Source organism: Sylvia atricapilla, chromosome 18 (assembly GCF_009819655.1).
Source record: "Sylvia atricapilla isolate bSylAtr1 chromosome 18, bSylAtr1.pri, whole genome shotgun sequence".
NCBI lineage: Eukaryota > Metazoa > Chordata > Aves > Passeriformes > Sylviidae > Sylvia > Sylvia atricapilla.
In genome coordinates, this window is record NC_089157.1 from 4935879 (window position 1) to 4958663 (window position 22785).

Here is a 22785-nt window from a genome sequence, read left to right on the forward strand (position 1 = left end):
TTAATGGCTGAGAAAGAGCTCTGTACTTTCATTCCCAGAGCAAAGCAGTCAAGTGAAAAAGTCTCCAGAAAGCAGAAAGTTGAAGAAGATTCTTCCTGGCCTAATTTGGAAGTTCTGGGCAAGGCAAGGGCCATGCTGGGGAAGCTGCACAGAGATGGATGCTCGTCTTTCCAGCCCCACAGTCAGGGCAGGGAGTTGAGCCCCTACTCACAAGATCATGCAGCAAGAGCTCTTCCCTGTGCCCAGCAATTCCAGCTTCTCCCAGGGAATGTGTCACTGTCTAATCCAGTATCAGAGTCATCTGACATATTTCAGGAGGTTTTAGTTTGCAGCAGATCTAAATTTCATGGGTGAATGACACAGCAGCCAGCTCAGCTCTGGGTAGGTTTGTACCATGCTCACCTTCATGTCACAGGGCAGGGAGGTGGAGGCTGAGGTTTGGGCATTCGTGTGACACTGAGGTTGTTCAGAGTGAGCACAGCTCAATAATGTGAAAAGAAAAGAAAAAAAGAAAAGAAAAAAAGAAAGAAAGATGAAGTGTTCTCCAGAATGTGGATGGATGGAAAAAAACCCAGTTAGTGACCTCCGGTTCATAAGTCAACTTGAGTCATTTGGGTCCAGGCCAATAAACTCTGCTCTTCCTCACTCAGCACTGAACTAGACTGGGCTGGAGGCTTCAGGTCAGCTCCTGACAATGACTCCCAGCCTCTCCTTTTGCAGGGCTGCCCCACTTTTCAAGGCCAACTCTCCTTCACCATCCATTTCTCAGCACGCCCGAAGAGAAAACCCACCCTGAGTGTGCTTCCTCTCTCACCACACTTCCCTGGGAACACAAAAGGCATCACAGGGAGAACTGACCAAGCCCAGGCTGACACTCTTGAGAGCAGCAGGGATTTTAAATCCCACAGCCCACCACAACAGTCACCCATCACCCCAGGGTGGGGTCCCACCTTGCAGGGACCACGGGCACCCCTGGCAGGGTGTGATCTCTCCATTCCAACACGGAGAGCCACGGAGGGGTTTGGAAAAGGGTTCTGAGTCTTGGGAGCCCAGGTCCTCTGCTCTTAAGCCACTTTGGAAAGCCCAGACAGGACCCCTGGAGATGGAGATTTTGAAGTGTGATCAAAGAGACTTGACACAGCAAGGAGGATTAATGTTTCTGCAAATACACAGTGAAAGCTTCTCAGTTATTCCAGTGGGGCTTTTTTTTCAAAGGGGCCTAAGGGAGTTAGGCACTTAAAACTCACTCAGATCCTTTATTTAGTTTGCAAATCCAGCGCTGCAGCAGTGCAGCAGAGTGACCCCTGAAGCATTACTTTTCCAGCCTGTCTGCTTGAGTGAAAAGCTGAATTGATTCTGGCTGTATTGGTGGCCTCCTGCAGCTGCTCCTCACCATCCCAGGGAGCCAGTCTGCTGGGGAAGCAGTTGAGGGTACAAAGTACCTGAAGAAATAAAACAGGACACCACACTGAAACCACGTGGGCTGTGTGTTCAAGGGGAGCAGCTCCAGGTCTGATCCTGATGCCTTGGGAAGGCTGAACAGAGGCTGGACAGAGATGGAGAATAAAGCAGATATTTATTAAAAGGTCTCCAGGACACTCCTTGGGCAGGACAAGAGCCTGGCCAGGGCTACACCCAAGGTGGACCCAAAATGGGCACAAAATGGACAAATGGTCACGAGGTCTCACACTTTGATAAGTTTTGGTCATTTTGCATATTGGGGTTAATTGTCCAATTCCAGCTCCAGGTTATGAAGTCCCATCCTTCTTGTTCCTCCCTCCAGCCCACCTTTGTTTGTGCTTTTGGTCTGAAAGTTGTCCTTGGTATGCGGGAGGAAAAGGATTTGTTTTGTGTTCCTGCTGTGTGCAGAGCTGAGTGACACTGACTGTGAGCTCAGAGCTGCACCCCTGGGCACCACAGAACCTGAAATACATCAAAGATAAAACTTAAGGCATCATTCCCTTACACGGGGTTTGTGCTGGACATGAGGAGCTGGAGAATGATCTCCATCTGGGCAAGCAGCACCCCCAGCCCTTCCTGGTGGGTCTCAGCACCATCTCTGGGAAAGCTGCAGGAATCACTTATTTCATGACTTTGGGTACTCTTCACCATGTCCCTGCTATTTTTTATTCTCCATCACCAGCTTTTACAGTCAAAAACTGTAGAGAGAAGACACAGTGGGGGCTTTGTTCCCCAGCTGGTTATACTCATGATGTCCTAATCATTCCTACCACCACTGCTAATCCTACTGCCCAGGGCTCCAACCTGGGAAAAGCAGCTGGAAAAAAAAGACAGAAACAACAAAGAGCTTGTTTTCAGGCAAATATTCCTCACCGTAATAATGACAATAATACTACTAAAAATAATAATAATGAAAAGTGCAGATCATGGTCTGGCTGCTTTCCAAGCTTTCCCACAGGATTTCTCATTTCACCCACCTCATCACCACAAAGTGGTCAGGGAGCCCCACCCTGACACGGACGGGTTGTTGGGAGCCGTGGCACGCATGTGACACGCTATTGTCCCTAATTTGATTAATGAAGCCATCACGCCAATGGAGCGTTCTGCACTCCCCCAGCACCTTGCTCCCAACCCACACCAGGAACTTCCCAGCAGAGCATTAATCCCCCAACACTTGCCTTTCTCAACTTGGTCAGGTAATTGTTTATGAAAAGATGAATGTGTACAATAATACCGGGCGAAGGGAGCTGATGTATGTGGTGTTAATGAATGAAATCATCAGTTGGGTAATAACTGGCATGTGTATTTGTCAAAAGGGGACCAGCAGGACATTAGCATTCTGCAGCCACCCAACCTTTATCTCCCGGCCTTGTGTTTGACAACCGCCCCCAGATAGTCCATGAATAAAATACAGAGTAGTACCCAGACATAATTAAACTGCCAATGTGGATGTACCTAAATGAACTTGATATCTTAATGACACTAGATAGCAGGGGAATAATGAAGGCGGTGTGAAAGGGACGTGCATAATGAGCACAGACACGGCGCTGCCCCGGGGACGGCGGCTCCTCGTTAGCACTGCCAGCTCCCACGGCACCCAGGGGACCCTGCCAGCATCCCCGTGCTGCTCAGGACACGGTGCCACCCTCAGGGGACGAGGGCTGGTCCTGCACTGCTCACCGGGCTGTGCTCATGAAGCACAGGGGAGGTTTTGTCCTCCCTCCTCCAGAAATCCCTGCCTTACCCCATCTCACTGCACCTACCCCTGCCACATCTGCTCCTCCAGAGAGCTCTGGCACGCTGCTGTGCGGCGCAGACGTGATTTTAGGAGCACTTAACGTGATTAAATTACCAGACATGCTCCTTTTTAATTTCTTTTTTTTTTTTTTTGGTGTTTTTTTTTTTAGTTTGGTTTTTTTTTTCAGCACGGAGATGGTTTTTGAGGACAGAAGCTGCTCCTTAGGGGTGGGCAGCTCAGAGGATGTCCCAAGATAACTCAGCAGCACAGAGCCAAACCCCCTCATTCCCATGACACCCACAGACATTGTGGATGTGTCCTCTCCCAGCACCTATGGGTGCAATCCTTCCTCTGGAGCATGCTGGGCACCCCTGACAGTCATCTCTACAAAGCTGGTCCAGTGTGAGACAGGAATTTACACCTGAAAGGCAAATTTGATCCCTCTCCTTTGGGGCAGCACCACACTGGGCTCCTACCCCACACTGCTCAAAAGGTAATTGTCACTTACTGCTCGAATGGTTCCAATTTTAGCAGCAAATGAGCGGTGCAGAATAAGTATCAGCCTTATTAAAGAAGCAATAATGGGAACTGGAGCACACACTACAGCGGAAGGAACACTCCCCCAGCACACAGGATGCTGCCCTGCTGGTATTTGACAGCAGCAGAGTCCCTGCCTTCTGCTGACAGAATTCCAAGACATTTGAATACAATAAGCTCGGCATGCAGGAGAGCAACTGGTGCAATAGGCTCGGCTTGACTCTGTTGTGATGTAGTTGATTGAAGGCTCAGAAACTGTCAAAAAGCCAGCGTGGGAAATGGGACCTGGAAGAGGTTCTGTCTCCCTCTGCAAAGCAGGTGAGGAAAAACTGCTTTCATGCAAATGGAAAAACTACAGCAGGTTTGGGGGGAACCATCTTAAATCCCTGGAAATGTTCAAGGTCAGGTTGGATGAGGCTTGGAGGAACCTGGGCTAGAGGAAGGTGTCCCTACCTACAGCAGGGGGCTTGGAATGAGCTGGTCTGTAATCACCAAGCCAAACCACTGGTGATTCTCTGATTCTGTGAAAGTCCAGCAGCCAACACAGCCAGGACCAGCTGAGAGGCAAGTGTGATGCTGGGTATTGAGATGGGTTAATAAATATAACTCCTATTTGGGCCAGGAAAAGGGAGAAGGTGGCACCACGTGGGACAGTCTGCCCAGGGAGGTGACAGACAGGAGGAATGTGGGCATAAGCTCTCCACCACTCTGTCCTGAGCAGTGACAGCACTGGAATGATGCAGCCAAAGTGTTCTGAGTTCCTGCCAGGTGAAACCCTCAACTTGCTTGCCCTCAGCTCCTTTCCCCTACTGGATGTTTGTCCCTGGCTGCCAATTCTTCAACCATTGCTTTTCTTCCTAGGAAAGACATCCCTGTGGTGCACCCTCAAGAGACAATAATGGGATTTCATTAGATTAAATAACTCCAATGAACCCCAGAGACCAACAGCACTTTAAACACGGAGCTTGGAGTTAGAATTACTGTTATTTAACATTGATTAGATTACAGGGTAAATCCAATTTCTCCCTATCCATATGCTGGCTATGATTTGCCTAGTGGGAGCTGGCATTCCTGGAAATCTCCGCTGAGGGAAGGGCCCGTGGCTGAGCCAGCAATGTCAGGGTGATCCATGGGCTTGTGCCTCAAAGTCCTTCTGCAGAGCAGGGCTCAGGGGATGTCCCCACTGTCCCAGCCCTTACTTTGCTCCAAAGCTCAAAGGTAGGTCTGGAACGGCTAAAGGAGCTGGGGGTGTTTATCCGGGAGAAAAGGAGACTCAGGGGTGACTTTATCACTCTCTACAACTCCCTGAAAGGTGGCTGTGCTCAGCTGGGGTTGGGCTCTTTCTCCAGGCAGCGCTGACAGAAGGAGAGGACACAGCCTCAGGCTGCACCAAGGGAAATACAGGCTGGATATTAGGGAAAAGTTTTTTCACAGAAAAGGTGATAAAGTACTGGAATGTTCTGCCCAGGGATGTGGTGGAGTCACCATCCCTGGGTGTGTTTAAAGCAGACTGGATGTGGCACTAATATCCATGGGTGCCATGGATTAGTTGAAGTGTTGGGGCTGGGTTGGACTCAATGACCTTGGAGGTCTCTTCCAACCTGGTGATTCTGTGAATTCTGTGAATCTGCCATGTTGGTTTATCATCCCCTCCAGCAGGAATATCACCAGGAAATAACTGGGCCTCTCTGACCTATGGCCCTGCCTCAGCTGAGGCTGGTAATCACTCCCAAAACTCCCTCCTGACTCCTTTCCCCCAGAGTACCATGGCTTGTGGCTCCCAGCCTGGGATGTGCCTGGAGCCCCTGGCACTGCCCACCACTGGAGCTGCGAGGGGAGGAGAGCAGGGCAGTGCCAGGGTCTCTCCCTGCTCCTCATCTCCAGGATCCTGCTGGAATCCATTCCACAGCTCTGCGCTGGGAGTGGGCTGGAAAAGGTTGGTCAGGGCAGGAGTGAGATCATCTCAGGGTCCACTCCTGCATCTGGAGGTGAGGACAGCACGGGGATGGGACGGCTCTCAGTGCACAGTGCACTTTCCTTCCCAGTGTGTGCCATGTGCTTAATGCCTGACTCGGGAGGTCAGCCAGGACAGAGCTTCCTCTGGACACCTTGGCTGATACATCTTTTGGAAGCTGAGGGGGTCAAACAACTCCTAAATGCATCCCCCACAACCTGACTGCAGGGATGGGAGCACCAAGAACGGGGACACACCCAGACATCAGCTGTCACCCAGTGGTTTGCTGTCTAACAACTCCAGTGCCTGGAGCAGATGGAGCTGTAATAAACTCCACGGTGCAGCCCCTCCAAAGGCACAGCTCACTGACCCTGTCACGTCACACCGTGGGGATGGAGGTGCCCAGGATGTGACAGGGGGCCAGCACCCCCTGCACAGGCAGGGCAGAGCTCAACCTGTCCAACACCAAAGAAAGCAGCCCCGGCGCTGGGGCAGGCGGTGCCACCCAGGGCTGACCCCGACCCGGGGCACTGCTGATGGTCAAACTCAATTAACTGCTCTGTGCTGCATCTGGGTCAGGCTGGGGACTCCTTCCCCTGTCCCGGCCTCTCTGACTGCTGCCACATCCTACTGATTTCTCCTTCTGTTCCAGAGGTGCCGGGAGGAAGGGTGGCGGGGCCAGGAGCAGGCAGGGCAGCGCCACTGGGGACAAAGTGACTTGTGGCAAAGGCAGCTCCGGGTGCCTGTGCTGGGCTCATCAGGGATCACACCCTGGGCATGTAAAAACAAGATTTCAGCTCAATGTGACTCCTGTATTCGAGCCTCTGGGCACCTTCTGTGCCTGCCTGTGGTCAGAGCAAACAGCCCGGGGAGGGCAGAGCTGCAGGGACAGATGGTGGTGTTCACTGGCTGCAGCAAACCCACTCCCAGCCCTCCCAGCTGCACCTTTAGCAATGAGCTCAGTGTTTTGGTGAGTTCATCAGGCCCTTGCTCACAACCAGCCAGCTGAATGTGTCCCAGACCTCCTCAGGTGCTCTGGACATGGCACAGAACACAGAACACCAATGTCTGTGCTGGCCCCTGGATGTCCCCCTCTGCAGGTGACCAACAAAATCCCATCCCTGGTCCTAAGGAGGGTCCAACTGAGCAGCTGGACAACATTTGGTGTTCTGTGGGACACAAATTGATTCTCAGCCATTCACACCCACCCATGGACTGTTTTGGGGGTTTTTGTGCTTGCTCAGAAGCCTCTGGCAGCCCTCAAACCCAGGCAGGTTTGCAGAGGGCAGAGGAGTTGGGCTAATGACCTCCAGGCAGCACAAGAGGGAGCAGGGATTTGATGGTCATTCCTATCCAAATTACCCAGACCATGGTGCAAAGTGGAAATTCTCCCTTTTTTGCTACCAACCACGTGATGCCAAACTAGAAAATTCCTCCTTGCACACCAGCTGGACTTTTAACCAAACACCACCAACCAAAATTCTCCTCCAGTAAGAGTTATGGGCTTCCCTGGGTCACTCCGTGGTCCACAAGATAATTCCTGAGCCAGCAGCAGGACAAGACCCCTGTGTCCCTCCCATATGAGAGTTGGTAACTTGTCGTTGTAGGACACGAAAGAAAGATGAGAGACTAAATATTTCAGAAGGCAAAGAGCATAGAAAAAAGGCTTTATTGTCTAATTCTCATTACCTTTTATAAGGTGTTCAGATACAGACTCAACATGACTGGTGAATGACACCTCTCTAATCTTATTGGTTAAACTAGAGAAACAGCAAAATGCTATTTGGAGAAATACTGTTTTGAGAAGAAGCTTTCTTGAGAAATTTTTCCTTGGGAAAAAGTTAGCAGCTGCTAGCAGGCTGAAATCTCTCAGACCCAGAAATATCAGGCCCACAGCAACTCCCTCAGCTGCATTTCATTTCTGGTCCATCGTGTTTAGCAGCTCCTGATGCATTGTTCTTTGCCAAGCCACTTCCAGGGCGCTTTTTAGACTCTTTTAGCTAAAAAACCACCCGTGGCAGCCAATTTCACAGCTTAATCTCACACTGTTTGAGAAAAGTCTCTAATTCTGCTTCTTTCCAACCTGTTGCTGACGGTACAGATGGAGACATGAGAGGGGAGGAGGGACAGCCACTGCCTCAGTACCCAACCCAGGAAATCTCCTCCCAGAGGCTCCTGGAGCTGTGGAATGAAGATGCTCAAGCCAGGGCTCCCCAGGCCCTGCACAGGAGGTGGCTGTGCCAGCTGTCAACCCCAAACCACGCTCCTCTGGCCCAGCTCTGCGTGTCACTGCCTGTGCTCTGCCTGCTGCAGGCAATGAGATTTCCCTTTTGTGTTTTTATCCCCCTTCAGAGGTGATGAAGGCTACAACAACCTTTGCCACACACGTACAAGAACGCTGAATACCAGGCAAACATTTACAAATATTCAAAAGTCCCACAGCAGAGTTCAGCAGTGCAGGATGGGATTATTGCACAATATTCACTTTATGCCTTGCTGTGACACGCAGCGTTTGCGTGCAGAAAAACCCAAACTGTCTTTCAGAACAACCAGCTCACAGCAATCAAAAGCAGAGCACCCCAAGCCCTGTGGTGGGGCTCTGCCAGCAGCTCCAAGGACAGGGAACAAAGGCAACTGAAGCCAAATGAAATGGCAGAGTTCATTTTTAGGGGCAGAGATCAGAATTGCCTGAGAAGGAAGTTAGCCCAGACATGGGGATTAGTGCCCTCAATCCTTGTGAGAGGCATCAGGGGAACTTTTCCTGACCTCCAGCACAAGCAGCTTGTCGAAGAGCAGCCTGGAGGACGTGGCTGGTGCCAAGGGAAGCTCAGCACACACTGAACACCCACGGCTGATGCTTGTACCAGCCAACCCCCCCTCTCACCTCAGTCAGGGGAGATCAGCCCTGGCTGAACGTGTGCCAAGAGGTCCCACATCTCAGTCTTACCCTGCCAGGGACTCTGGGTGCTTTTCTGCCTCTTTCCCCATTGGCAGAGTGGAGCATCCTCCCTTCCAGCAGTGCTGCTGATGGCCATGGCATGGCACCAAACACAGGGGATGGGATGAGCTGTGCTGTGGCTTTGCCAAACATTTTCTACCAGCAAGGTTTGGGGAAGTGAGAAACACCCCAGGTGAGGCCACTGACCCAGTGTCTGTGTCCCACAGAAGGGAGATCTCCCCCACCTGCGGCTCTGGCCCATCACCCAGGCTCCTCCTGCCACCACCAGCTTTACCTGTGCAAACCACAGCATGTTAATGGCACAACACTAATTGCACCCACTAATTGCCTGCCCCATTCAAGGGGGCAGGGGAAAACTGTGCCTTGCACCTGGAGACCCAGGGACCTCCCAATAGCTTCTTACTGAGGCCCAAACCAAAACTTGGCAGGGTACAACCTGGAGTCCAGCAATGCTGGGAACCAAAGGGATTTAAGGAGCAAGTTTCCAACTGAGGTAACAACTCTGGAGCCAAAGTGCAGCTGCAAAATGGGAAAAGCAACGTGTCCTGCTGGCTACAGGGGCTTGGAGCACATCAGCACTGTGGGGTCACTGACCTGCAGCGTGTTTTGGGTGTCTCAGCTGAGCCAGGCCCAACATCTCTCCTGGCATCCCATCTCCAGCTTTTCACTCACTCACTCCGTGCTGCAGGAGTCAGGACACAGAGCATCACCCAGGTGGGAAATCCAGATGTTTCCTCACTTGTTCTACTGAGCCAAAGCTGGGGATTTCCCCCTGTAATTAATTTGGCTTCCCAAACAGTCCAGTTCAGACTGCAAAGGTGTTCCAATAACGTCAAAAGATGCTCTAAGTTACAACACAAGACCATGAAGGCAGAAGTGAAATGGCAATGACAAAATGCAACCCTGAGAGCTGAAAGCTGCAGATACGAACACGCAGAGCCACACATGGAAAAACACAGAAGGCAAAACTATTGATCTGGTGGTTTTCCATAAAAGGAAAATTCCCCAGACAGTTTGGTTTATGGGAGGGAGCCCTCTTCCAACGGGCAACGGCACAACAAATCAGCCTGGCTTTTTTGCAATTTTAAACAAAAAAATACCCCCCTGGAGAGAGAAATTAATTATTAAATCAATAAATAGCCAGCTTCCCATCGTGATGTTGCACTTGAACCTGAACATCTCTCCCCAGGGGATGATGTGGGAAGGGTGGTTGTGGAAAGAAATGATCCAACTGTTAATATCCCAGCTTGCAGCCACCAGCTGCGCCCAGGAACTGGAGTCCAGGGGTAGAGTTGGGAGCCAGGCAGGAGGATCCCAAAGCTGCAGGAGTTTGGTGGAAGAAAGATCCCCAGATGCCTGGAATTGCCCCAGTGGGATTTTCTTACATGACACTCGGGCACAGCTGCTCGGCCATGGGGAAAACAACCACAGGAGGCTCCCAGAGCTCCCCTGGGGCAGCAATGAGAAGTTTCTCCTCTATCTCCCACCAGAGATGTACCCAGCAGCCTGGGGGAGTTTGAGCAGGGATCTTCATATCCTGCAACAGATGGTGCTGCAAGAGAAAGAGCACGTAACGAGTCTCCTCACTTCCAGGAAGCAAGAAGGATGGTCCTGCCACGCACGAAGGGAGCCGGCGATTTCTGCTGCTGAAAGATTTCCTCCTGCAGAATCACATTATTCAATGGAAGAAATGCCAGGAATAATTCACTTCCTCGAGCAACTCTATTTATACTCTCACTGCGGGCACCATCCTGCTCATGCAGCTCCTGGCACAGGGCTCAGGTTTGGAGCTGAACGTGCCTCACCCCAAAGCAGGAAAAAGTGAATTTCCTGGGAGGAGAGGTTATGCAGGAGAAAGGCAGAAACACCAGCCACTGCCACAACCCCTGGGATGACCCCATGGACACCCTCACTGCCCCACTTGGGGCTTTGTAACTGGGTAAGACCCCGGTATCCAACCCAAAACCACAAATTTAACTGCAGCCTAACTCACTTCCCTCCCACAATACCTGCACGTAATGAGAATTTGCAAAGATTTATGGCCACAACACCCGCCCCTGCTGCCCCTCGCCAGCATCTGCTGTTTCCCTGTGAAAGCAGTTTGGGTTACCTCAGAATTCTCCAGGGGGGAAAAAAAAAGCGTAATTAGCAGCTCAGGAGTTTCAATGCCTGAATCACACAGGGGGCTCATGGGGGGTTATTCCCAGGTTTTCTGATGGCTGGTTGTTTGCTCTGAACTCTTTGGAAATGCGGCAGCTCCCTTCCCCCTCCCCAGACCTCACTGCTCCTATTATAAACTTCAAAAGGTCAGGGTGAAATCCAAGCTGGGCTGGGGTAAAGGCATCCTGCTGGTGATGGTCTGGACCCCAGACTCAATGGGATGCCCCCCAGGAGCCCCCCTGAAGGCAGCACAGCCAAGGCAGCAGGACAGGCTCCCTACATGGATGGAGACTCACCAAATCCAACCAGAGTGGTTAAAGCAGCAGGTGGATCTGCTGCTTCTCTCAAGTTTATCCCAATTTTTGCCATAAATGAGCTCTCAGCCCAGCCAGCTGCAGCTTTGTGCTGCTCTCCACGAGAGCTGGCTCTGAGAATTTTACTGACAACGTCTTGGACAGCCAAGGCCATATTTTCACAATTGCTCAGCACCAGCAGACAGGGCCAGGGGAGCTCTATTTCCATGCATCTTGAGTCAAGATTCTTCCAAGTCTTGATTTTTCCAATCAAGAGCCACAAGGTGGGTGAGAAAGGTGCTGTTCTCTCCAGGATTGGGGTGTGAAGCAGTATTGAAGAGGATGGGATCTATAGATTTCTGAACCTCCCCAGTTTACCCCTCAGGTAAACCCTCCCCAGGTACCCCTGTGCACACCACAGCATCTGGAAAGAAGAATCCAGTAAAATCTTCAGTATTTATTTTATTGCTTTCTGATAGGAATGTGGTTGACTTCTCCTAATGACCCAACTCAGGAGCTCCCTCCATCATCAGGAACAGACACAAACCCTGGGCATGAAGTTCTCCATTAACAGAAAACAGAAGAGATATGCAGAGATACAAAATGCTTGAAAAAAAAAATCACTAAAAAATTAATAACCCTTTAGGGTCTATTTAAGAAGTAAGAGGGGGAAAGAGCCCAGGCCCAGTTCTCTGCAGGGAAATCTCATCAGGAGTACAGTGCCAGCCCTGGACAGTCCCTCCAGGTGCAGGAGGGCAGCCAGTCAAAGCTGTGCCAAGGCTACAGCTGCTCTGCCAGCAGCTCTGGTGGGGCTCACCTGCTTTGGGTGGTATTTAACCCATCAGACTCCACATAACTCCTTGTGTCTGTGCTGGAGAGAGGTGTCACACCACAGCCCTGCTGGTTACATCCCTGTAGCACAGGACACTTGTAATAAATCAGCCAAGATTCCATTTTCTTCATGCAGGAAAAGCCAATTCTTTATTCGCATCACTTATTTTATACAGTTTTCACAGACCTCATGTTCAATACCTATTGGCTGGTGGTTTTCTTACTACTTCATTTATTGGTCAGAAGGTGACGTGTGTGTACGTGCTAAATTCAGGTTGTTTACATTTTTTTCTTTGTGGGTTCTCATGGAACTAATCTAATCTAATATTTATGCAGGTGCACTTGTTTCTCCCCCCAAGAATAGGTTGTTGTGCTAACAAACTCCGCATACCCAAGATTATTTTTACATGGGAACCTGCAAACTACTTAGCTTCACTTAGAAGAAATGACAGCCTGGCTATTAATTTAGCAGAGCAAGGCCTAATTTCATATTTCAGAACACCTTTCTTTTTTAACATTTTTTTACCTGCCTGCAACAGGCAGTGACTCCCCCTTTACAGGTGGGCAAACTGAGGCACACCATGACCCCTCTCCAGCCTTTGGGTGCCAACTTCCAAAATTTTTTAACATCTCTCCTGAAACTCCTTGGAGTATCCAAGTGCAGGCAGTGGCAAAACACATGAGCACCAGAACCAGTTACTGTCTCATACAGACTCAATGACTCCAGCCCTGATTTCCCCAGCATTTCCAGCTCCTTTCCCCCCTCCTTGTTTTTCCCCAGCAAAGAAAGATGCCTTCAGCCCCCCCAGACCCAAATCATCCTCCATCTGCAAGGACTCCTTGCCCAACACAGGCACTCTTCACTGTCTGTGCCAGGCTCAGCCCATCTCCACCTCTTGTTTACAGGGAATTAGCTGCACTTTGGGGCCAAGACCACCTTTTGTTCCCTTTTGATGCAGTACCCGGCCCTTCGAGCTCAGTACAGGAGGTGTTTGATTACACAGCTAATAAATAAACAAGGACCTTGATCCTCTTCAGCATGTGGCTGTCCAAGGCTGCAATTTCCAGAGGAACTGCTGCAGGCTGTGCTGGATACTATTAGTGATTCAAATGTGTTTGGGAGACGAGGTGTTCCCAGGACAAGGAGAAGGTACTGCTAAACCAGACCTTTCTAAATGCAGCAAGGAGTGGAAAAAACCCAAACTGGTGTAAACTCAACGTCCAATAACACAAGCCATGTTCTGTGCTGGGCACACCCTGAACACGGTCAAAGAGCTGGTGTTTCTTGCAGAAGCAGCAAGGATGGCTGAAGAAAGGTGGGGAGATGATCATCTCAAGGCAACTACTGCTACAGCATCTCCCTCACACAGGGGAGGACTTTGCAACAAAGTCTTTCCTCCTGAAGGCCACCGGGTCCTGCTGCAGCTTCCATAAATTGTATTCACTGCCCTGATGTCCCCCCGACATCATCCACACACTCCTGCCCCCCACACCAACACTGCCACGTTTATTCACTCACAGAATGCTCTGCTGGATGACAAAGCCCTCCAACCCCCTGCCACAGGAGCAGCCTGAGCCCTCCATCCCCAGGGCTCTGATTTCACCCTGCTTGGAGGCACAGAGGATGGGGCACAGCTCGAGGTGGGATGCAGCTGCTCACAGCTGCTGGGAACACGTCCCCTCCCAACAATCCTCCTTTTCCTCCATCCCAGACCTCCTCAGAACCTGAGATGCTCTCTGTTCCCTTTGACTCAGAAATATCAGTGGTTGCCTAGATTACAAAGAAGCAAAAAAATCCACCCCAAAACCCACCACCAACAAAAAACACAAAAAAAAAAGAAAAAGAGGAAAAAAAAAAAAAAAGAAACACCTTGGAAAAAAATTCCCAAGAGGAAATTAATTAGGAGTCAGAACTCCCCAGCTCTGGAAGCATGGAGGAGGAGCAATATCTAAACTTCCAACCTGACGGAGTAACTTTGAATTATCTTTCATCTCCCCCTGGATCAGATGTAATCCAATGACATTAACTTGGCTTCACTCTAGTGAAAGTGGCATCGGTGCTACAGAGACAGGGAGATTAAAACATATGAAATAAATGTTCCTGGGGTGACTGACAGTATAATGGCATTCCAACAGGCAGCTCAATCAGTGCAAGACTAACAAAAGATCAGAGGGAAAGAGCCAGATTCGCTGTATCACCCGCAAACAGATATTTGCTTTTAATCCAGGCTTTTTTTTTTACATGACTGCCTCAGCCCCTGTTCTTGGGAGTTTTCCCCAGGCTGTACAGCCGTTTTGGGGTGGGGGTTGGCAGTTGAACTCTATTAAAGCCCATGCTCACCTGCTATTGAACTCTGTTAGCTCAATAGCCTTGTTCAGGGCAGGAGCAGCAGTCTCAGCACTGAAGTCAATGCGAGCATTGTGGGCTGCCCCCTCCCTCCTTTTGTCCCTGCTGGATGAGGGGACTCAAACCCCAAACAGAAAAAGCTCCTTTGGGCACACATCTCCCCTTGATATTCAACCCACACACGGAGGTGTCACACTCACCAAATTCAATCCCACCGGCGGGTTTTACAAAGTCAGCTCCTCGGGGGGACAAGCTGTCCTTTATCCAGGGCCTGCAAGAGCTACACCCTGACTCCATTTGATTTCCTGGATGACGTTTCCACGCGCTGTGTGCCACCCAGCAGGTGACATGCATGTCCCCAAGGCCGTGCCTCACTGGTACACCCGAGTGGCTGCTCCAGGAGCATCACCCCACTGCTGCAGCCACAGCTCAGCTGGTTCCCCCACGCTCACAGCATCTGCTGGGGGAGCTGCTCTTTTGTTTCCAGGGGGAACCAGGGTTCTCCTCATGCCCCAAACCCCACAGCCACCCTGTGCCCGTGCCAGCCCACCTCCGTGCTCCAGTGACGGCAGCATCACCTACAAAGGCTGGCTTGGCTCTTCTATTTCTGCAACAGCCACCAGCTTTTTTGTTCCCTGGGCCAGGGCACCGGCTGCTTGTGCCGGCTTCCTGCTGAAAACAAACCCAAGTGTTTATACCTTGTAATGACGCTGTTTAGTCTGACTGCTGGGAAACAGCAGCGCGCATGAAACCCAAGCCTCTGATGCCAAAGATAAGGAATTGGGACCTCTGGCAAACATCTGGCCGTTTCCCCAGCACTGAACCTTCATCAAAGACTACAACAAAGCCTGCAGAGAGACAGGTAGGTTGTTTTTTTTTTTTTTTTTTTTAATGAGTATTTGTAGCAGGCTGGTAGCTGGTGAGCAGCACGCCGGCTCCGCAGCTCTGCCATCACGCCGGGACTCTGTGTGTTAGCAAAGATTACTCACACAAGCAAAGCCAGCAAGATTAGGTCTCAAAGGAATAATCCCGTACAAAGAATTCACTGTACCTCAGCCTCCACAGGGCTAATAAAAAAAAAAAAAAAAAGGAAATAAAAAGAAAAAAAAAAAAAAAAAGATGAAACTCGACTCAGTACATCAAATACCAGAATAAACAAACTGCAGCAATTAATAGGAGAGCTCATGTGCCAACTGCTAAAACAGAATGATTACACAAACAGCGCACGGGGCAGCACGTCCAATGAATGAGAGCTGCAAGATCAAGACCAAACCTCTGGAAAATTATATCCCCGACACCGAGGACTGCACTATGCCCTAAATGCCTGTGGCTCCTCCTCTGTCTAGGTCTGCACTCCTCGCTCGGGGACTGCTTCCAGAAGCGGGTCTATCCCACTGCCATCTGCTCCTCAAAGCTCCAAGAGCATCTTTGATAAATGAGCTTTTCTGCATATCCACCATAAATTTCAGTAGATGCCACCCCACAGCCATGTGTTTATTTTTCAAAGTCAAGACTTGATTAGAGTTCTTGAGGTTTTTCAGATTCATTTTTTAACGTTTCCTTTCTGCTATAGGGTCAGCATGTGGAAATCGGATAAGCGCAGACTAAAAATATAGTTTTGTAGACAGCTTCAGCCCACACAAAAGGAAATCTTCCTTCTCAAGAGAGCCCACACTTCGCAGCCTGCAGAAACCCAGCGTGGTTCTGACACTGGTGGATACACAGGGAAGCTCATCCCTTCCACGTGTTAAGACTTTTGCATAAACACTCGGACCGTCAGCACTACCCTACTCCACATTTCAATACTGTCACCACAAGCTGAGCCAAAATCCTCTTCTCTCTGCTGATAGCCCGGCTTTAGGCGAAAGTAAAACAAGCTCCAGGGGTACCCCAAACCCTCTCCTGTTTGCTTGTTCATTCAAGAAAGCCCCGAACACGAGACAGCAGTTTCACTCTCACCCTCCCCAAGCTCTCCCATAGGAATCTGCTGGAAAAACGTTCCTCTACTAACTTCAAAACACACAACAAAAAAAGACCTGAACAACTTCAGTAAGAGCTCTCTTGGCTTTAACATTCACTGGCTTAACAAAACACTAATTCATTGAAAGAAACACCCGATCCACCTTTTGCTAGTATTCCATGGGCAAGGTGAGCACGCGGGGGATGCTCCCGCAAGTGACATTTTCGGTCAGTCGTTACCGGGATGCTGAAATATTTACGTGGGAAATAGGGAGTTTTTGTGCACGCCGACTACAGGAAAATGTGCAGCGCTGGGCTGGAGGCTGAGGAAGGCGATGATGCGGTGGGGAGGCAGCCGGGGCTCAGAGTCAGCGGCCAGCCACAGGTTTTACAAAGAGCTGGGGGAGTCTGAAGATACTGGGGGTCAGTGCTTCTGATGGCAGGGTTTAGCTGTGCCTCAGCACCTCCGCGCAGTCCTCGCGCCAGCGGGGAACCCACCGCTTCTCCCTTTGTGTGTACAGCAGCCGGGCTGCAGCGGGGGCACCCGGGAGCGCCGGGGACAGCGGGGTCCGGGGGCTCAGCTCTGGGGAGAGGAGGGCTGGAGGCTCTGCGAGCACGGAGGGAAGAACGGGTGGAGCGAGGGGCTGCGGAGAAGGAAGAGCGCAGGATGAACGAAGACAGGGGCTGGCGGGGCGGGTGAGGAAAGATGCCCGGGTGGTTTGGGGAGCGCGGACCGCGCTGCCGGGAGCGGCGGCCAGCGGGGGGCACTGGCGGCTCGGCCACCGCTCCGTCCCTGTCCCTGTCCCCGTCCCCGTCCCGCCGCCCGTCCCGTACCTGTACCAGGCGAGTCCCCGCTCGTAGTTGCGGTCGAAGAAGTGGGGCTCGGCGCCGACGGCGCGCACGTCGGGGTGCACCCGCAGGAACTCCAGCAGCGCCCGCGTCCCCCCTTTCTTCACGCCGATGATGATGGCCTGCGGCAGCCTCTTGCTGCCCTCGCCCAGCAGCAGAGCCAAGGTGCCGGCCGTGCCCGCCGAGCCGCCCCCGCCGCCCGAGCCTCCTGCCCGGCTCCCGCCGCCCCCGGCCGGCACCTCCGCGCCCGGCGCCGCCTCCTGCCGCCGCCGCCGCTGCTTGAGCCGCTGCAGGAGCCGCTTGCGCCGCGCCGCCGCCGCCTGCCAGGGGGGCAGCTCGGCTGAGCCGCCCAGGAACTCCCCGCCGCCGCCCTCGTCCTCCTCGGATGCTGAGCCGGCGGCGATGATGGGTCCGGGCAAGGTCTGGCAGCGATCGGCCAGGCAGTAGAAGACGTAGAGGGACATGAGGAGGGAGCAAAGCATCACCAGGAACTTCTTGAAGATGCTGCGGGGCAGCGGCTCGGCGGCGGGGGCGGCCGCCGCGCTCACGGCCATGCTACCCCGAGAGGGCGGCCGGGCGCCCTGGCCATGCTCCGCGGCCGCCCCCCGGCGCGGCCCCTCCGCGCTGCGCTCCGCGGGGCCGGGGGGCTGCGCGCTGCCGCATCAGCGGGGCATCCCCGCCGGGGGACTGCGGGGCTGGCTTTAGGGCAGCGCCGAGCCGCCCCGGGATCGCCGGGGGACGAGGCGCCGGGGCTCGACGCGGGGCTCCCACGTGCGGAGCCCGCCGCGGAAAACTTCGGCCGAGGCATCACCGGGCGCGGGGCGGAGCGCTGCCGGCGGCGGGGCCAATGGCGCGGCGGGGGCGGGGGGCAAAGCCGCCCCCGGAGCGGGCGGACCCCGCTGGGAAGCCGCTAGGAGCCCTCTCGGGGGGAGCCGGGCTGTCCGGGAAGCTGTGCCGGAGGATGCGGGGATGCGCATCGGGATGTGCCGGGGAGAGCGGGGATGGTCGGGGGGATGCGGGAACCCACCGGGGATGCTCGGGGGGATGCGGGAACCCACCGGGGATGGTCGGAGGGATGCGGGAACCCCCCTGAGGATGCTCGGGGGGATGGGGGAAGCCCCTGGAGGTTGTGCCGGGGGATGCATGGGTGGCCGGGAGGTTGTCCCGGAGGTAGACGGATGCAGGAATGCCCCGGAGGCTGTGCCGGGGGTGCCCCCGAAGCTGTCGCGGAGGGTGCAGGGATGCCCTGAGTCTATCCCGTGGGGCAGGGAGGAGATCTGGGAACACTTTTCTGGCTTTTCTCTGGGTGCTGACTGCTCTCCGGCCCCAGTGGGACATCCTGCTGCCCTCGGGCAGCCGAACTCCGCAGGACTTTTCTGTCCGACACGTCGGGTGCGATGAGACCCTGGTGTCTGAATGACCGCTCTGCCCGTCCGCTCAGGGTTTTTTTTAACTCATCCCTGCGGATCTGAGATCAAATTCCTGATATGCCAAATAATCCAGACACGAATACGTTTGCATGGAAGAACAGCTCCCCTCAAGCTCAGCGGGTTTTACAGGCGTGTAAAACATAGAGTATCACGGGCAGCAGTTCCACTGCACTCTGTGCTGAACACAGCACAGAAACACCCGAAATCAGAATTTTTCCCCTCTAACTTGCACAGGCTGCCCTTAGGCTGGCTGCAGGATCTGGCCCACGGTTGGTAAATGAAATATCTACAAACACAACACGGTATTGCTCTTGGAATTTGCTCTTCTCCTTTGAGAGCACATAAAATGTGGAAATAGCTCTCAGCTTTGTGGCTCGGCTGCCTGATTCTAAGGGCTTCGTTATTTCATTGCCTGTGGGAATGCCCTCTTAATTTGAAATGTTTGTCATAGATTACAGAATTTTCAAACAAACTTGCACATGAAACACTTGACTTAGATCTATTTTTTTTTCCCCTTCTGTTTGGTGTGGACCTAGCTGAGGACTTAAACTTCAACTACTTGGAAATAAAGCTGGTGTATCCACAAGTTATGCAATGAAAAGAGGGGAGAAAAATTGCATTGAATTATAATCAGCCATCTGCAGAGCTGGCTGGCTAATAAAAATGTGTTTCCAAATAGTAAACAGACCAAAATTAATAACAAATGCTATTTGCAGTGAATTACTCTACTAGATCTGGGTGTGTTTGGTGACTTCAAGATACTGTAGCGTTTCAGATATTTCAATGCTCCAACATATAAGTAGATTTACAAAATGCTGTAAGCAGGTTAGGCCCCCAACACCTCTAGGCAACGACTTACATCATTAGGAACCGAAATGCCTTTATAAATCTGTGCTCTGATCCAGCTCATTGAAGTCAATGAAAAGACTTTGCTGACATCAATGGGCTTTGGACTGGGCCCTGCAGAAGGGCAATAGTGGTTTGACTTCTTATTATTCTCGTTATGATACTTTTTTCCTGAGCTCTTAGAACAGTGCTACACTTTCTGTTTGGAAAAAAAAAAAAAAAAAAAAAAAAAAAAAAAAAAAAAAAAAAAAAAAAAAGTCATTTCAAATGGAGAAAAACAGAAAAGAGAAGTGAAATCAGTGTGAAAGAGTCTAGAGAGCCTATCTGCTGGGATTGCATTGCAAGACTTATGTTTGCAGCATTTTTCCTGGAAATATTTGTATGAATCTCACCTTCCCTTTAAAGAGTCACTAGCTGACTAGGGAAAATATGACCAGAGCCTGTATAAAAACTTTCGGTGTCTAGAAAGCAATAAGCTAAATATATCTATATTTAAAAGAGCTCTACGATATTTAAGGCAAACTTGTGATATTTTTACAGACCCTGACTCATGGTTTCTGCCTCCTGGGGCTGAAGGCACCAGTAATTCTGCAGCTCTCCAAGAAGGAAGGTGTCTTAAAGCTTTAGAAAGGGCAATACAGGGAAATCGTTTCACCCGTATTGCTGTGGACTCTGTTAGTACAGCTGCAAATCTGAGATTCTTTATTAGCAGCAGACTGGCCTGGACCTTATTTTTGGATGAGTTTTTCTTGCTACAGAGACCATTTGATGAAGGCTGCGTTATAAACCCAGAAAAATTTTGTGGCTGACATCATGACATCAAGTGCTGAGAACTTAACTCGTCTTATCTATTTTAGCCCTGCTGCAAAAATAACCCTTCTCAGGGATAGCTTAAGGGTTTTTTAACGACTTAGAGCTTGGAGCAAAAGTTACTTTTCATTTTACTCAGTCTCTTGCACAACTGACTTAACTTTTTCAGTGCAGCTTCTTTCTTTCCCCCTTAAAATTTCTGTCTGCCCATCTCCGAGCCTTTCATCACAGCCATCACAGACCCAGCGTGGCTCTCCCGAAGCCTGGCAGGGCTGTTTGGATCCCTGGGGGCCCAGGGCAGCTCTGCACACTGCGCTGGGCCCATGGGCACTGTCCCCTTGTGCTGGCAGGGTGGAGGGGAGCGTGGTCACCCCCAGGGCTGTGCACCACGGCTGTGACTCAGTTTCCTGGCACCAATCCTGCTGCTGGCGTGGGCTCAGCCCCGGGATGCTGCTGGCAGGCTCTCCTCTGTGCTCCTGTTTGCACTTGCTCCTTACTTTGTTCCCTTCCTTTCTCCTTTTAATCTATTTACAGTTTTATTGCTCACTGCCTGCCCCCAGGAATGCTGCCCTGCTCCAGTCATTTCAGGTGCTCCTGTTCGGGGTGAGTGGGGCTCCTCTCCTGGCACGGCTCCAAAATCCTCCTTCCAGCAGCAGCAGCAACAGCAGCAAGGTTTCCTGCTCCAAATGGGCTGATTTGGGCTGATTTGGGATGCCCCTCATGGGCTGATTTGGGATGCTCCTCATGGGCTGATTTGGGATGCCCCTCATGGGCTGATTTGGGATGCCCCTCATGGGCTGATTTGGGATGCCCCTGATGGGGGCACTGAAAAAACAGACCTGCTTATGTGGAGGGACCTTTGGCAAGTGTGAGTCTGAAGAGGCTCACACTGAGCGCCCGAAATCTTCTGTCCCCTTTGGCCAACTCAGAGCTGAAGGCTTCGCTTCCACCGTCTGCTATTTCCAGGTGCTTCCACACGGCTGGGAGAGGGGAAGGCTTCACCTCGGCTGCTCTGTGAGTGCACAGCCCGTGCTGGCCCCACTGGCACGGTTGTATTTTTTCCCCTTTCCCAGTGACCCGTGGCACAGATGGGATCAGGGGTTAAACTGGGAGTATGGTGGAAAAGGGACCGGGAGCCCGAGGCTAGCACAACTTAACAAGTGATTATAAGGTCTGAAGGGAAAGGGAACCCCTGCCTGTCAGGAAGCTGCTGCCGAAGAAAACATCCCATTGTACTGGGGAGATGGAGTATGGGACGGAGCAGAGTGAAACAGATTGATAACCAAGGGGTGATGTGACCCCACATCGGCTCCTACAACAAAAGCCCCTTCATGTAAAATGAATAGGAACAATGGCTAATGGGGACAGGCCAGCAGTGGCCAAGGATCTGAGAGTCAGGGGAGAGGGAGGAGGCAATGAGAGCTCCTGTTCCACCCAAATCCTCTATTGATCTCAATAATCTCCTGGGCTTTCCCCCCCCCTTGAAATCAGACAGAAAGTTCAAGGACTTTTTGCCTTTGGATTGTAGGAACACTCATTGTTCTCAAGAGCCACTGAGGTGCGCTGAGCAGGGGCAGGCTGATGGGAAGTGCCCTGGAGCAGGCTGAGAGGCCAAGGACGAGCTGCTGCTGTGCTCTGCCATGTCCCCACCCTGGGCTGGCAGGAGCACAGGGGCTGCTGCCCTCATCCCAGCACTCACTGCCTCCCAAGGGGCTTCCAAATCCACTGAGAGTTTTGGGGCAGAGTATGTGTGGATGCCCAGAGCAGAGTCAAATGCTGTCAAATTACTGAAAAAAAATAAAAGGAAATTGTGATCTTTTATTAGGGGGCCAGCAGGGCCTCCTTAGGCACAGCACGTGCTCAGGGTGCTCAGGGCAGCAGCAGAGCATTGAGGACTCTGGGAATAGGAGCTGCATCCCCACGGATCACCGAGAGTCCAAGCAGATGAGACAGGTGATGGAGAGGTGTTGGAGACCTGATCATCAACCCCAGTCCTGGTAGTTTTGTTGAAAATGTATCTTGAAATATATTGAGCCAGAAACACTAAAAATGTAAGGATGGGAATTTTGCTTTGGTTTTTATTTTTTTTTTCTTTAGGAAGGACAAAGTGTCCACAGGAAATACCATGTAGACCAGGAAAAAAAGAAATAAAGAGAAGTTTTGAGAGACTATTTCCACTCTGCACTCTCTTAACCTGACAAAATTACTTGGACTCTTGTATAATTTCCAATGTCTGTGCCCAAAAGCAAGCGGAGCTGTGAGCAGAAAGCTGGTGAAATCTGAGTCCTGCTTGGGCTGGGGCTGGAGGCCACAGATCTCTGTACCTGATGCCTGCCCATGGCATGGAGTGAATGCACCTTGTTTCTGATACCTCCTGCCCCGCTGGGATTGGGCCAACTTGATTAGAGAGAGCTGGCACAAGACATGAAGACATCTGGGAGGCCTCAGATCAGGAGCATGAATTAATAAGAACCAGAAAGAGGAGGAGACTGAATTGGACTCAGAGCCATGACAGGAGCTCCATGCTGCCAGCCACGGTGCTGTAATGGGGTCCTGACCCCTGGACCTGCCCTTCCCAAGGTGGAGGATTCCCACTCAGGGGGATGTCTCT

The 22785-nt window shown here is 51.7% G+C and overlaps 1 protein-coding gene across 1 annotated transcript in view; it reads right to left on the reverse strand.

The window, feature by feature from the left end:
* The window catches only part of LOC136369339 (heparan sulfate glucosamine 3-O-sulfotransferase 3A1-like), a 32499-nt gene extending 14708 nt beyond the window's left edge, over positions 1–17791 (reverse strand). The window contains exon 1 of the mRNA XM_066332123.1: positions 17074–17791. Coding sequence (XP_066188220.1) covers positions 17074–17642 — 569 coding nt within the window. The 5' untranslated portion in view covers positions 17643–17791. The remainder of the gene's footprint in view (positions 1–17073) is intronic.
* Between the last annotated feature and the right edge of the window lie 4994 nt (positions 17792–22785).